The 14,907-nt window shown below is 41.9% G+C and overlaps 2 protein-coding genes across 2 annotated transcripts in view; one reads left to right on the top strand and one right to left on the bottom strand.

Annotated features, from left to right (window-relative positions):
- The first annotated feature begins 620 nt into the window (after nt 1-620).
- On the top strand, nt 621-12,694 carry txndc5 (thioredoxin domain containing 5). The gene is made up of 10 exons (XM_085172189.1): nt 621-1,065; nt 1,966-2,118; nt 2,557-2,662; nt 2,757-2,853; nt 3,604-3,719; nt 3,987-4,073; nt 6,499-6,660; nt 7,279-7,361; nt 8,770-8,899; nt 10,826-12,694. Exons 1-10 carry the CDS (start codon nt 881-883, stop codon nt 10,946-10,948), a joined length of 1,242 nt encoding a protein of 413 aa, XP_085028315.1. The 5' UTR covers nt 621-880; the 3' UTR covers nt 10,949-12,694.
- The window catches only part of bmp6 (bone morphogenetic protein 6), a 55,224-nt gene continuing 51,700 nt past the window's right edge, over nt 11,384-14,907 (bottom strand). The window contains exon 7 of the mRNA XM_085172188.1: nt 11,384-14,477. Within this exon, the coding sequence (XP_085028314.1) occupies nt 14,328-14,477 (150 nt within the window). The 3' untranslated portion in view covers nt 11,384-14,327. The remainder of the gene's footprint in view (nt 14,478-14,907) is intronic.

The raw sequence follows: 14,907 nt of genomic DNA, 5'->3' as shown, positions 1-14,907 counted from the left end.
CTTATTAGATACACCCTGCTAGTACTGGAGCCTCTTTTGCCTTAGTTGTTCATGGTACAGATTCATCCAAGCACTGAAAACATTCCTCAGATACTTTGATCCATGGATCCAAACCAAAAATAGCCCCCAACCATTGTTACAAGGTAAGAGGATCCATGTTGGTTACACCAAATTCTGACCCTATCATCCAAATGTTACAGCAGAAATCGAGAGTGATTAGACCAGAAAGCATTTTCCAGTCTTCTATTGTCCAGCTTTGGTGAGCCTGTGTGAACTGTAATCTGTTTCCTGTTCTTAGCGGACAGGAGTGACACCCAGTGTGGTCTTCTGCTGCTGTAGCTCATCTGCTTCAAGGTTCAACATGTCTTTCCTTTGAAATGCTCTTCTGCATTCTTTGGTTGAGCAGTTATTTGAGTTATTGTTGCCTTCCTGTCAGCTCAAAGCTGATATCTCTGACATCAACAAGGCATTTTTACGCAGAGAACCGCTGCTCAATATATATTTCTATGGCAATAGTGAACTCTTTGTTATACTTATTGTTAGATATTATTATATTTGTTATTATATTTACACACCTTTTATTATAATATACATATTCTCCCCCTGGAGTCAGTAATACCTCGCAGGCTTTCACACTTCTTTGTAAAGTGGCACTTGTTTGAACCTGTCACATCTGATAGAGTTGCAAAGCGCTTGCGGGCCGCCACAGATCTACACAACACCGTGATTAGATGCCCATATGCTGCTGTGGTAAGCTCCATCTTGGAGCATCCCATCCAGGTCTGGCATTCTTTGAGTCAGAGTCTGCCAGAGGGGCGTGCTCGCAGAAAGTCAGTCCTTTCACACCAGCAGGGACACCGTTCAGCTGCCGAGATTCACCATGGCTTCATCTCTGCACCGCACACCCGTTTTGTTGCGTTTTATTCACTTGTCGTTACTGCTTGCTGGTGTTTTATGCGACCTTGAAGTAGAAGAAGATGAGCATGCCAAGCACACGTACACGGTGGATATGTTCAACGAGGCGGTGCCCACTGCACCCCACTTTGTCATGTTTTACGCTCCATGGTAAGTAAACGCTCGCTAAGTTTTTCTTTTTTTTTTACACACGAAGTTAAGCAAATTCCCCAAAAGTACATTGTCTATGTGTTTAATACTCTAATTACTACTGAAAACACAAAAGCGTTTCTGATACTGGATTGGAACAAACCGGCAAATTAGCAAGCAAGCTAGTTAGCACGCAGGCTAGTTAGCACTAGCTCATTCCTTTCGCTCTTTGAGTGATGTTAGCTTAGTTGCTAACTAGCAAAGCCAAAATAGCCAAGTGCAGCTGAGCGAAATGAAACGCATTTTCTTCTTTTACGCGGTCCTCGCTCTCGTTTATGCTAACACTTCGCTAGCTGCCAATATTCAATGTGAAGGATTGCAGTTGAAGGCTGTACTCAGACAGTTAAACAGCTTTTATTCACAGAGCAGGAGTTATTGAGCCACCGTTCAAAGTTGTTCTTACAGGGCTGCGCTTACGTGGCACGCACTGATTGACTGACGTTATAACAGTTGTTGCAAAACTGAGGTTCACGGTCCCCCTAGAGGTCCTTTGCGGGTAACAAGAATTCATAATGCCATTATTGTTATGCAGTTTAATTTGGTCACCATGCAATGCATAATGTAAACAGGGAGCTGACGCTAAAGGCAGAGATTATGAGATTATGTGAGGGTTTTTTTTACACGTGATTGTTTAACTTTTTCATTCATGGAGAGAGGTTATGTAAAAGTGAAGATTATGCTAATATGTTATGGAAATTGGTTTATATGTTGGTTTTATTATCAAATAACAGGAAGCAGAAAATATTAAAGCTGTGTGCCTGTGTCTGCATCCAGAATACAGTGTACATACACTGTTATGAAAATATAAACTCAGGTTTCCCATAATGCATTAAATCCCCCGTTTGCCTCTCTTATGTCAAGGTGCGGCCATTGCCAGAGGCTACAGCCGACGTGGAACGAGCTGGCAGAGAAATACAACAGCATGGACGACCCCCCGGTGTATGTGGTAAAAGTAGACTGTGTCCAGGACACCAAATTTTGCTCCAATGATCACGGCGTTAGAGGCTACCCTACGTAAGTACTAGACTCACACAAGCTGCTGTCTCATATCTTGGCCTCATCAGCTTCACTTATTGATGTCCGATCGCTCCGTATTTCATTTTTGTCAGTTTTCCAGAAACACAGAGCATAACGCAGCAGCCGAAGCATTTAGGCTTAAACTCCTCTTAGATCATGGAAGTAAAAAGTCTTTTTCATCACTGATTGACAGAGGAGTGACACATTGACATGCATTTGGTCGAATATTCTGCCATTATCTTAATGGCTGAAACTTGGATGTTGCACCATGCACACTGTAACTGCAAATGCAGCAGTTTACTCCATAATCATTTACAGAATACCTGTATTTATGGTTAAAGTTATAGCTAAGATTTACTTTAACTCTCTCGTCCAGCTGTAGATTTTAAATTATAAATCAGTCTCATGGAGTTGAATATATTGTCTTATGTGCAGGCTTAAGTTGTTTAAGCCCGACCAGGAAGCAGTGAAGTACCAGGGCCCCAGAGATCTGCAGTCTCTGGAGACCTGGATGCTGAAGACTCTCCAAGAGGAGCCTTCGGTTAGTAGTTTGGTGTTCATTCAGTCATAACCTCACGTCCTCAAACCAGTGCAAGACTGATGCTCATGCTTTTTGCTGCTGAATGTTTTTGCAGGAACCAGAGAGTGAACTGGAGCCTCCTAAAGCCCCAGAGCCCAAACAGGGAATGTATGAGCTCACCGCCCTCAATTTCAAGACCCACATAGCCAAAGGTAAAAATGCATTAAAAGAGATGCTGTGTAGAGCTTCAGTTAGGCAACATAATTAGCCAAGCGACTTTGCGTATTTACGCAGCTGCATCCTGCTGTAACAGATAAGCCGTTTCTGTGTTGCCGTCATTTTTGATTCTGCTTTCAGTTTTCAGCCACACCGAGTTTCTGGATCTCACATTGGAGAATGGAAACACCTCATTAACTAGATTTACATAACTGACATTTCACCACCCGAGTACCCGAGCGTTAGTCAAAGCCAGCCAACTGTAAAAACCCTCGTCTCCCGTCGCCTCACGTTTCTGGACTTTGAGGCAACAACTGCAAAAATAAACGCCACTCATGATAATTGTCTCGCTGAAATTACGGCTCTTGAGCTCCACTGAAGTTGAATATTTTGGTTTTGAAAGAAAAAAAATAAATGATTTCTTGTTTGGAGATGAAAATTGGCAGGATATGACATAGGTATTTTTAAAACGGTGTTTATAGGTCCCCACCTTCACATCTTGGCAACAGGGCTGCAATAAACGTTGCTTAATTGGTTCATGTGAGCTGTAAGAGGTGTATATCCATTTACAGCAGGTTGTGTTGAGTTTGCAGTGAAATCAGCTTTCTTACGTTCATTTTCTGGACCAATAAACTTCAGCCTCGCTTTGGTAGATTTGTGTAAATGTATAAATTTCCTAAAAGCTGGTGTGCAAATGCTGCAAGGCTTTTCGTGTTCTACCTTTCTTTCTTTTCTTCCTGCCTCAGGCGCCCACTTTATCAAGTTCTTTGCACCTTGGTGTGGTCACTGCAAAGCCATGGCCCCAACATGGGAACAGCTGGCCACCACCTTTGAGCACTCTGACGATGTGAAGATAGGAAAGGTGGGTTCAGATGTTAAAACAACAGAACAGATGGACACTCACTACAATGAAAGTTTACTTTCTTGAATTAGTCTCAGGTCCCCTTTGGGCAAACATTATTTACACTTAAATGATTCCTGTCAGGATCCTGTGTGACAGAACAGGATGTTGATCATATGAGGAGTTAACCATTTGCATACTGTGTTATAAAAACAGCTCACAGAGCCAGTGTTTGCAGTGTTGCGACATTCCTGTTTAATAAAACAAGTTTGTGTATTTGTGAACTAGGTGGACTGTACTCAGCACTACGAGGTGTGTTCTGAGAATGGTGTGAGGGGATATCCCACACTGCTCTTCTTCTACAATGGAGAAAAGGTATGCAAAAGGTTTGGGACTAGCTCTGTGTGTATGCATGTGCACAGCCTGTAGATCCCAGCGCTACACACAGGTGTTTGCTTAGGTGTTGGGTCAATAAACAGTAACTGTCAGGAAAATCAAATATAAAAGGTTCAAATGGATGGTGCCTTAGAGACCGGCTGAAGAGTTCAGTCATTGAGGATCAGAGCAGAGCTGCTGATCCTCATCGAAAGGACCCAGTTGAGGTAGTTTGTGTATCTGACCAGGATGCCTCATGGGCATCATAATATTTTGTTAATTCCAGATGAAATTATGCAGTCACACTTGCTCCAAAACAGTAACTAACTACACTAAATTCAGTAATACAAAATAGCTCTAATATATAAATATCTCAGTATATTGCACAAAATTGAATATAGATGAAGTTGAAATTGAGGTGCCCTTCTTATATACTGTGCATTAGATGGAGGGATTGTACAGGGCGATATCCACAGGCAGGAGTGATTTCCAGTGTAGTTCAGTGGTGCATTTGGGTAATCTCAACCTGTCACTCAATGTGCTCCTGTGACTGGCCAGCACGTCTTGGAATGGGTGGGAGGTTTTGTCCAGCATTGTCCTTATCTTGGACAACATCTGGCTCTCCGACATCACCTTCCAGCTACGTCCCCACAATGTTACTGATCTTATTGTTGGCGCCCTCAACCTGCTGCCCCAGCATGCAACATCGTAGAGTGGCTTCATGAAATGATGGTTCCCACATTTCATCTTTTATCCCCACGTTGTTGTCGTCCGCTCTGCTATGTTCTACGCTTATTTCAATTACTTGATCAATAATCAGCAACTACTCAAGAGCACAGTGAAGTTTAAAAAGTCCATGCAGCTGTAAGGTCGCCGTTCGCTGCTCAGTTGAACCGTCAAATGTACAAAAATGTTTGATTGTGGAATTTGTATAAAATAGTTGTACACACCAGACAGATGTTGGGAGTCGGTGTCATAGGCATTGTTTTAGTGTCATTCATTCCACTTGTTTAGGAGACGTGGAACATGCAAACATACATGCGCTAAAATCATTTCAGTGTGATGATGATGATTCATACTAAGCTGCTTAAATAGTTACAGAGACAAATCTGAAGGCAAGTAAAAACCCACCAATGTTATCACAGTGAAAATGGTTAATGTTTTTCATTTGTGGCATCAAAATTCTAAGTCAGAGTATAATCGGTAGGAATGGGTATCGAAAACCGGTTCTTGTTGAGAACCGGTTCCCACTGTTTCAATTCCTTGGAATTGTTTGCCATTTTTGCAAACGATTCCGTTATCGATTCCAGTCGCCCCGAATGACGTCACCACGTTGCGGAGCGTCATTTACCTGGCAGGAAACACGGCGCCTAAGCGGCTCGAACGCTCAAAAGTTTGGTTATGCTTTACAAGAACGGATGACAACAGGGCAACTTGCAATACATGAAAAGTAGATATTTCATTTAAGGGAGGAAACACTACGAATATGCAAAAGCATTTGCTCACAAAACACGCGATAACCTTAAATGAAAGTCGTGTTTTTAATTCCGCTCCGGACTCGTGAATCTCAACCCAGCAGCAGCGGTAACGTTTGCACGTCCTCTCCCGTTAATGCGGCAGGTAAATAATCAACTAACAGTGCATATTATGTTAGCTGTGCATTTAGGTGATCATGATGAGAGAGACAGACAGAGTCTGGCTCAGATGCTGGCAGTTCTCGCTGCAGTCTACCGTTAGCGTCTCCTTTCAGGCCAGGATAGACGAATGTCACCGAGCAGTGACTAAGTTTGTGGTAAAAGGCTTGCACCCATTTGCCACAGCAGATGCCCCCAATTTTCAGTAAGTGAATGTGTTTAATTGTAGGCAGGGACATTACTGGATATTCTTGTGTAATTGCTACAGAATAATTTATGTTATACTTTGTTATTGCTACAGAAGAATATTTATTTTATTGTTTTACATTTACAATTTTTTTTCCTGGGGACGCTGTGACACCCCATTGAAGAGCTATAGGCTGGATCTCTTAAGATCTCACTGTTGGGTTTGTAAGGCCATGTTACTCCTAAATTTCTATCTTGTTCAAAGAGAAGATATAAAACAAAGTTCTAAGCTAATCGACCTTAGTGTTCTCCTTTGTTAAAAAGAATCTATAAGAGAATCGATAAAGAATCGAATCGTTAAACAGAATTGAAAATGGAATCGGAATCGTGAAAATCTTATCAATACCCATCCCTAATAATCGGTCCATCAAAATGGTCTCAAACACAGTATATATGCCTTTGATAGCTGGCTTGAAAAAACATCCTGCTTTTCTTAATAACAGTGTTCTGTTGAGGGGAACTCGTTTGGTTAGGAGGTCCAAGAAATATTCAAAATATTGTTACACTGGTTACAGTAACTCTTCTTTCTTGTCCTCTTGTCATAGACAGAACAGTACAAAGGAAAGAGAGACCTGGACTCATTCAAAGACTTTTTGGACAACCAGCTGAAGGCTGCACTCACCGAGGAGGAAAAGCAGGAGGAGCAGAAGGAGGAACCAAAGGCAAATGAGATCCCTGCTGAAGAGCCAGCTGAAGAGGAAGCAAAGGTGGGTGTTCACGACAGAGAGGTGTTGTACTCGGCTAATATTTTGGTGTCCTCTTTTGTATTTCCTGTTTTGTATTTTTAAGTGGGGGCGTTTGTGTGCCCCATTGAACTGGTCCTCAGAGACCTTAGATACACAGCAGCTGCACATTGCAGTGATCGTTGATGCATTCAGTGGGATCCTGGCACTGTAGCTGTAAAGTTATTGTGATTCTTAAAGGGCTTGAATTGTGTATTTTTACATTACACACACAGTGCACTTCTTCTGGATGCCATTACTGAGAATCTGCAGCACACGAGCAGCAGTTATTTCCTGTTGCAGTGAAACTATTCAACACAACACATGTACACGCAGTAGTTACACTGCAGGTCTTTGAGCATGGTACCCATTCAGATTCCAGTTAGGTGAGAGACTGGCAGCTAAATTATGCCAGAATTTTGCATATCTTTTATTAATGAGATGATGTGGGCATTACTGGGGAACATAACCTGTGCACAGTTCATAAGCTCTCACTCCAGTAACAGTATAATAAATATAATAATGCAATAATGTCGCCATGGTGAGGAAAAACACAGATCCATATAATTCCAACTTGTATTCCTGTCCTCTTTCTGTCTGTAGTCCAGTGTTTTGGTCCTGAATGAGGACAACTTTGAGGAGACTGTAGCCAAAGGATTCACCTTCGTCAAATTCTACGCTCCATGGTGAGATTATTGTTTAACATCTTTCTTCATTGTGTGTTGTTAATGTCAAATGAATCATGACGCCTCAGAAATTAGTAATGCTGAACCTTTGTCTGCAAGAGAGGGTTTAAAACTAGGGCTGGGTATCGTCACTGATTTCTAGAATCGATTCAATTCCGATTCACAAGGTCCAGAATCGATTCGATCCACGATTCGATTTAATTCGATTCGATTCACTTCGATTTGAATATGGGATATTGAAATTTTGACAGTCAGAAATATTATAATTCAGATCAGTACATTTACATATTTTTGTATCTATAAAAAGGAAGCTGACACACGCAAGACTTTATCAAAGGTGTGAGCGTCACAGCAGATGCCTTTGTGTCAAAGTAGCTGAAGATAAAACACAGAAACACATGAAGGTGATTTTTCCTGGCCTGGGATTTTATAAAAATATTCTGCAGTACATCAAAAACGAAAGAAAACCATTAATCAACATATGAACATTACCTCTGAAGTTACAGTGGTTTTATTAGAGACACGGCTAAGCATTTTGCATAATTTTAAAAAGTTTAAATTTGTTCAGCATTGAACGACAGAAATTAGGTTTTCTTTTCGGAAGTATATAAAACGGAAAGAAAAAAAAAGTCGGCCGATAGCCTGTAAACAAAGGTAGACTTGTGCGTAACAAGCAAGCGAATAATGCAGAAAACCATACAGAGAGAGAGAGGGGGAGAGAGAGCTGTGCATCATGGTAGAAGCAAAACAGTAAAAGTAAGAGTGAATACATGACGATGTTTATGTGAAGTGTAGTTTGGATCTTCTTTTGCTGCTGGTTCGGTCAATATTGTTTGGAGAGACATCAAACTAACAGCTTTACAATCAGCGCATAAAGGGCGTGAACACAAAGCGCGGACCCGCCGACAGATCAGAATCAGCGAGCTGTCGGCTTTCAGCCCCGACTGTGAGAAATTCGACATCTGATTCTGATCCACGGATTGCGCTGTGTGTCTTTGTGCAGAATCCGTGTTCCTGCTCTCATTTACTGTTTTAGCTGTTTGGTGGTTGTTGAAGTTTTGTGAGATTTCACCTGAGATTCTGGCATTTCGGGCAAAATAAATTTATATTAAAAAATCGATTCAGGATTTTAATGAATCGATTTTACGTTATCCAAGCCAGAATCGATTTTAATCGATAAATCGATTATAAAAACCCACCCCTATTTAAAACTACTAAGAGTAAGATGAGTTGGAGTGTATCATTTTTAAACAAATATACGTTAAGTACCTGCAGATGTTTGAAGTAATTATTGTTCTAGTGACTAAAGTGATTAAACTCCTGATTTAAAATGTTGGCAGTCAGTGTTTGAAACACAATTTGTCAGTCAGTGAGAGTGATGTCATTCTTGTGTTATCCTGCTGTCTAGGTGTGGTCACTGTAAGAATCTCGCTCCAACATGGGAAGATCTTTCCAAGAAGGAATTTCCTGGTTTTACTGATGTCAAGATTGCTAAAGTGGACTGCACTGTTGAGCGCACACTCTGCAACAAGTACTCTGTAAGTGAAATTCTGTCCAATGCTTTGCACTCGGAGACTGTTTCTGGCGCACGTACCCTTCTGTGAGCTTTATATTTCTGCAGGATTAAGCGTGTTACAGTGTATGCAATAAACTAAAGTGGTGGATTATATCAAAGACATAAAATTATACAACTGCTACATATTTTAATTACAGTGGGGCAAAAAAGTATTTAGTCAGCCACCGATTGTGCAAGTTCCCCCACTTAAAATGATGACAGAGGTCAGTAATTTGCACCAGAGGTACACTTCAACTGTGAGAGACAGAATGTGAAAAAAAAATCCATGAATTCACATGGTAGGATTTGTAAAGAATTTATTCGTAAATCAGGGTGGAAAATAAGTATTTGGTCAATAACAAAAATACAACTCAATACTTTGTAACATAACCTTTGTTGGCAATAACAGAGGTCAAACGTTTACTATAGGTCTTTACCAGGTTTGCACACACAGTAGCTGGTATTTTGGCCCATTCCTCCATGCAGATCTTCTCAAGAGCAGTGATGTTTTGGGGCTGTCGCCGAGCAACACGGACTTTCAACTCCCGCCACAGATTTTCTATGGGGTTGAGGTCTGGAGACTGGCTAGGCCACTCCAGGACTTTCAAATGCTTCTTACGGAGCCACTCCTTTGTTGCCCGGGCGGTGTGTTTTGGATCATTGTCATGTTGGAAGACCCAGCCTCGTTTCATCTTCAAAGTTCTCACTGATGGAAGGAGGTTTTGGCTCAAAATCTCACGATACTTGGCCCCATTCATTCTGTCCTTAACACGGATCAGTCGTCCTGTCCCCTTGGCAGAAAAACAGCCCCATAGCATGATGTTTCCACCCCCATGCTTCACAGTAGGTATGGTGTTCTTGGGATGCAACTCAGTATTCTTCTTCCTCCAAACACGACGAGTTGAGTTTATACTAAAAAGTTCTACTTTGGTTTCATCTGACCACATGGCATTCTCCCAATCCTCTGCTGTATCATCCATGTGCTCTCTGGCAAACTTCAGACGGGCCTGGACATGCACTGGCTTCAGCAGCGGAACACGTCTGGCACTGCGGGATTTGATTCCCTGCCGTTGTAGTGTGTTACTGATGGTGACCTTTGTTACTTTGGTCCCAGCTCTCTGCAGGTCATTCACCAGGTCCCCCCGTGTGGTTCTGGGATCTTTGCTCACCGTTCTCATGATCATTTTGACCCCACGGGATGAGATCTTGCGTGGAGCCCCAGATCGAGGGAGATTATCAGTGGTCTTGTATGTCTTCCAGTTTCTGATGATTGCTCCCACAGTTGATTTTTTCACACCAAGCTGCTTGCCTATTGTAGATTCACTCTTCCCAGTCTGGTGCAGGTCTACAATTCTTTTCCTGGTGTCCTTCGAAAGCTCTTTGGTCTTGGCCATGGCGGAGTTTGGAGTCTGACTGGTTGAGGCTGTGGACAGGTGTCTTTTATACAGATGATGAGGTCAAACAGGTGCCATTCATACAGGTAACGAGTGGGGGACAGAAAAGCTTCTTACAGAAGACGTTACAGGTCTGTGAGAGCCAGGGATTTTCCTTGTTTGAGGTGACCAAATACTTATTTTCCACCCTGATTTACGAATAAATTCTTTACAAATCCTACCATGTGAATTCATGGATTTTTTTTTCACATTCTGTCTCTCACAGTTGAAGTGTACCTCTGGTGCAAATTACTGACCTCTGTCATCATTTTAAGTGGGGGAACTTGCACAATCGGTGGCTGACTAAATACTTTTTTGCCCCACTGTAGATACTATGAAATAAAACCCTAAAGCAGATTTAACAGTCCTGGTGGTTGGTGCACACACGTTTTCAGCTTTGAGTGAAGCCATGGTTACCCAATGATGACAGTATGGTGATATTCTTTTTTTTTTTTTTTTTTTTTAATGTTATCCAGGTGCGCGGTTACCCCACCTTAATCATCTTCAGAGCAGGGGAGCAGGGTGATGAGCATCACGGTGGGCGGGATTTGGAGAGCCTGCACGACTTTGTGATGAAGCAGGCGCGAGACGAGCTGTAGATACAGGCTAGTCGGCGCTCTCTCTCCACAACTCTACTCGCTCACACTGCATATCTGGCCAATAGGACACCACCCTCTCTCCTACAAAAGCCAGACCCCTACTCTCCCACTACTCAGTCAGTCATCCAATGACAGGCTGGCGCGTTCATCTTTGTTTTGGTATTCAAGTGCAGAATCATTCGGTAAGAGTGTTTGGAAGGTGATCGTACTTCTCATTGCTCTTGCTCAACCTTAAACCACGTGGCGACTGGTTGGGCCTGAAGATGAAGTAATATGTGCGACAACCACTTTGCAAGCTCTGCTCAGAACCAGAACTCTTCACAAGAATACAATTTTATTGTATTCTTTTATATTTTATTAAGAAATGTTAAAACAGTGGCACTAAAGTTTCTACCTGTTTGTTTTTTAAATCAAGTGTTTCTGACGTCTCTGCCATTTGACTTCTTTTTTCCCCGATGCTAATTTGTGTACATGAATTTTTTTATTATTTTTGTTGAAATCGTAAGCCATTAGTTTTCTATTACTGTCACTCATGAGGCTGTAAAGGTTTGTGACTCTCCAATGTGAAGCAGAGTGTTAAGTTGAGGGTGCTTCATAGTCATGCCAGTGATGGCCTGTCTGACTTAACTCTCAGGGAAGAAACCACACAGACTGGGATGTGATGGAGAAGTCTGTGATTTTACTGAATCTGACAACTTTTTTTTTTTCTTTTAATCAAGATTACCAGATCCTGACTGATTATTTTAGTCTCAGTGATCAACCATCCCTTTCTACTCCTAGCATTGGGAGTGTTAGGCCTGGACCATGCTGCCCCATCGCTCTGTTACTGATCTTTTGTGTTACTGCTTCTGTTTGGACAAGCCATCGTTGACGTGAAGTCTCCTTAACTTTATTAGGATGTAAAAACGTGAATGTTTGTATTCTTCAGGCCAGGTTTATCCTTCCTATGTTAGAAGGATTTGGACACAGAAGGGTCGCTCATCGTCAGCACTGAAAGGTTGAACTGCTGCTCAGGGTGAGCTCAACTCCCATCGTATCCACGTTCTCACCGTGATTTCCATCTATTCTTACTGAAGCGACAGCCTAAGTTGAAAACATTGTATCAGGATGATTTAGACCTTTGGAGCCATCGGCCTGAATTAAAATAGACGATGAGGTTCTGATTACAGTTAATCATTGAAGTGGGCTGGAACTGGCAGCATTAAAATTCAACACAGGAATATCATCGGGGGGAAGCCTTAGTGAAAAAGCATTTGCAGTGTTTCATTGCACCTTTCTGCAATTAACCGCCGTGTAAACTGCACCCACCTGTTAGGCAAATGCTCTTTGACCCAGGTTATGTGGAAAGCATGTGTTGTGTGAATGCAAGGCACCATTTATTGTTAAACCCAGGTACTCAAACAGTCTGAGACGCAGCAGTTTTTTCTCAGTAAAAGTTTTTATGGATAGCACATGGTCTAAGCAACTCCAGTGACAAAGTCATGTTTTGTTTTTTTTTCCTTTTCATGGGTTATAGTTTGTGCACAACCCACAGGTTTTGTACAAAAGAGTGAATAATGGCAAAATGTAACATGAGATTTCGTAATAAATTTTTCTCAAAAATAACATTGCATTTTCATTTTGCTCTTGCATCTCTGTTAATAACGTATGTGATTTTTTTTTCTTTTTAATAAAAGGTGCAATAAATAAGCTGAGAATGTACAAGTATTTACAAAAAAAACTAAACATGATCACAAATGTAAACAGCAGCTTACCAGAGGTATATTTTGTAATGTATGATTGGTTAGGCACGTAAGGTATTCTGATTCTTACTGGTATTAGTTTTTCATTAAAATATGCTCTAAAAGTACTCATGTCATTTAAAGCTCACAGTTACTCCGTTGGGAAGACGTTGCCACGTGACAGGTGACAAATTAAAGGAAAAACCAGACACTGCTTTTCAGCAAAACTGCTCGAATGCACGTTTATTTTTAATTCTTCAGCTCTCTAAAACTTAAAGAGGTGATTGATTGGTCAAAAATCTACCAAACTGGGTTAAGATCTGGTGACTTGAGGGCCACAGGCTCTATGAAAAGGGCAAAGCTGTTATCCTAGAAGCGGCCATTCCCTTCAAGATTTAACACAGAACAAACTGATCCCTCCAATGAATGCTTTAAAAAATAGTACGAGATACCCCCACTCTGCAGGGTTTGAGCATTCAGGTTTTTCCATTAATTTGTCACCTGTCCATATCCGAACACAGTTTCACCCTCGGGGTTGAAAAAGCAACCGGCTAATTTCAGAACGCTGACACAAACCATTCTGCTGGATTTTTTTTTCCTACTATTTCATGATGGGCTGTCAGGAGTGGAAGCGTTTGTTAACTTTGTGAGAGCAGCGACATGGAAATGGCCATTTGTGGTATGTCCGAGGGATAAGGCTATATTCTTCGGTTCTTTGGAGAAAAACATCAGTTTAGCCACAACATGCATCATGTTGAACCAGCCTGGTGAATCGCAGCTCAGCCCCAGCCTGGCAAATATTGACATGGGGGAGAGGAGGTGGTGGTGTCGGGGGGGATATTTGGAGCGGTCCACTGCTAAAATAGCCTGCGGTCACTTTGGTTCAGTCCATGTTATATTTTTGGGAAGGCAAATATGGCTCGAGAAAAAAAACAGCAGAGGGGAGGAAGGAAATATGAGTGTGCTGACTCCAAAGTATCATTCAGTTTGTATTAGATGGTTTTGGTTAACAACATTTTGCACAGAAAAAAGAAAGTCGGGCTGATTCACACCACTTGGAAATATGACGGGGGTGTTAGCCCTGCAGTGTCATGTGCTGTAGGGAAGCTGTTCATTATCTGAGCCTCCTGCGAGAACTGTTGCACCTTGCTCTTTTTTTCTATGTTGGAGAGAAGACGGGAAAGAAAGCAGCACTCTGACTGGTCCCACGACAGTTCAGGTTCACCCTCTCAGGGAGGGAGAAGGTGCAGTAGCCTCTCAGGCATTCATACACACACTTCAGTAAACACATAATATACAAACTTAAATGCTTAAATGCCTCCCCCCCACACACACATACACACACAGTCATTCACTCAGTTGCAGACCCATGAAGAGAAGACCCCAGTCCACAGCTAACAGGAAGGGCGGTAGACAACTTGGTGGCTCATGACTGGAACAAGGTGAAGTTGCCTATGGATGATCCACATGTGGTGGGGAATGGTGACTTGCTACTTGATATGTTAGCAGGTTTAACAATTATGGAAATGGAACACGGAAATGATCTTTCAGGCTGGACGTTCCTTTGCATGTTGAAGATTTGGGCGGGAATCCGGTGTCTACCTGAGGTCAACGTACACCCAACTTTGACTGAAGCACTACCAGTCTTCATCTGTCTGTCAGTGGCAGCCGCAGGCCCGCACCACCATGTTCTTGTATTTCTTCAGTATGACGTTGGAGTTGTCGTCGAAATAGAGCACTGAAATGGCGTGCAGCTTGGTGGGGGCGCAGCACGGCTTCGGTACGTTCTCGGGGTTCATCAGGTGCACCTGGAAATAATGAGAAAAATCTTCAGTGTGTCACAAATCCCCCATACCCTCTTTCTATTATCAGAAAAAGTAGCAATTAGAAATGGATGATAAACTCACAAAGGACAGATTTAAAAATTGATTTTATTATATTTTTAAATCATGCCAAATGTAGGATTATTTGACATTTCTTTAATGGCCACTGGAAACTGGTTATAAAATCCCCAACCCCATGTGACCCAACTTTACAGCAGATATAAAAAGGGTTTGGACTCTGTCAGTAGAGTCTAAATTAAATTGACTGTGTAGGGATGCTCTTCAGTCAATAAAATTATATAAAGGTTGATTTAAGTGACAGATAGACACAAATAAATGGAGGTATAGCCACTAGCTGTCTGCTAGCCCACACCTTGGCTCGAAGCGTATTCACAGCCCTTCCAATGAGGTTGTG

This window comes from Neolamprologus multifasciatus, chromosome 9 (genome assembly GCF_963576455.1).
Source record: "Neolamprologus multifasciatus chromosome 9, fNeoMul1.2, whole genome shotgun sequence".
Taxonomy (NCBI): Eukaryota; Metazoa; Chordata; class Actinopteri; order Cichliformes; family Cichlidae; genus Neolamprologus; species Neolamprologus multifasciatus.
This window is presented reverse-complemented; position numbering and strand designations above follow the sequence as displayed.

What these genes read in the sequence shown, in the direction of transcription:
- txndc5 (XM_085172189.1), top strand. Translation starts at nt 881, where the DNA reads ATGGCTTCATCTCTGCACCGCACACCCGTTTTGTTGCGTTTTATTCAC. An exon ending in TCTTCTACAATGGAGAAAAG is followed by an intron (nt 4,074 to 6,498) that starts GTATGCAAAAGG and finishes CTCTTGTCATAG; the next exon opens with ACAGAACAGTACAAAGGAAA. An exon ending in CAGCTGAAGAGGAAGCAAAG is followed by an intron (nt 6,661 to 7,278) that starts GTGGGTGTTCAC and finishes TTCTGTCTGTAG; the next exon opens with TCCAGTGTTTTGGTCCTGAA.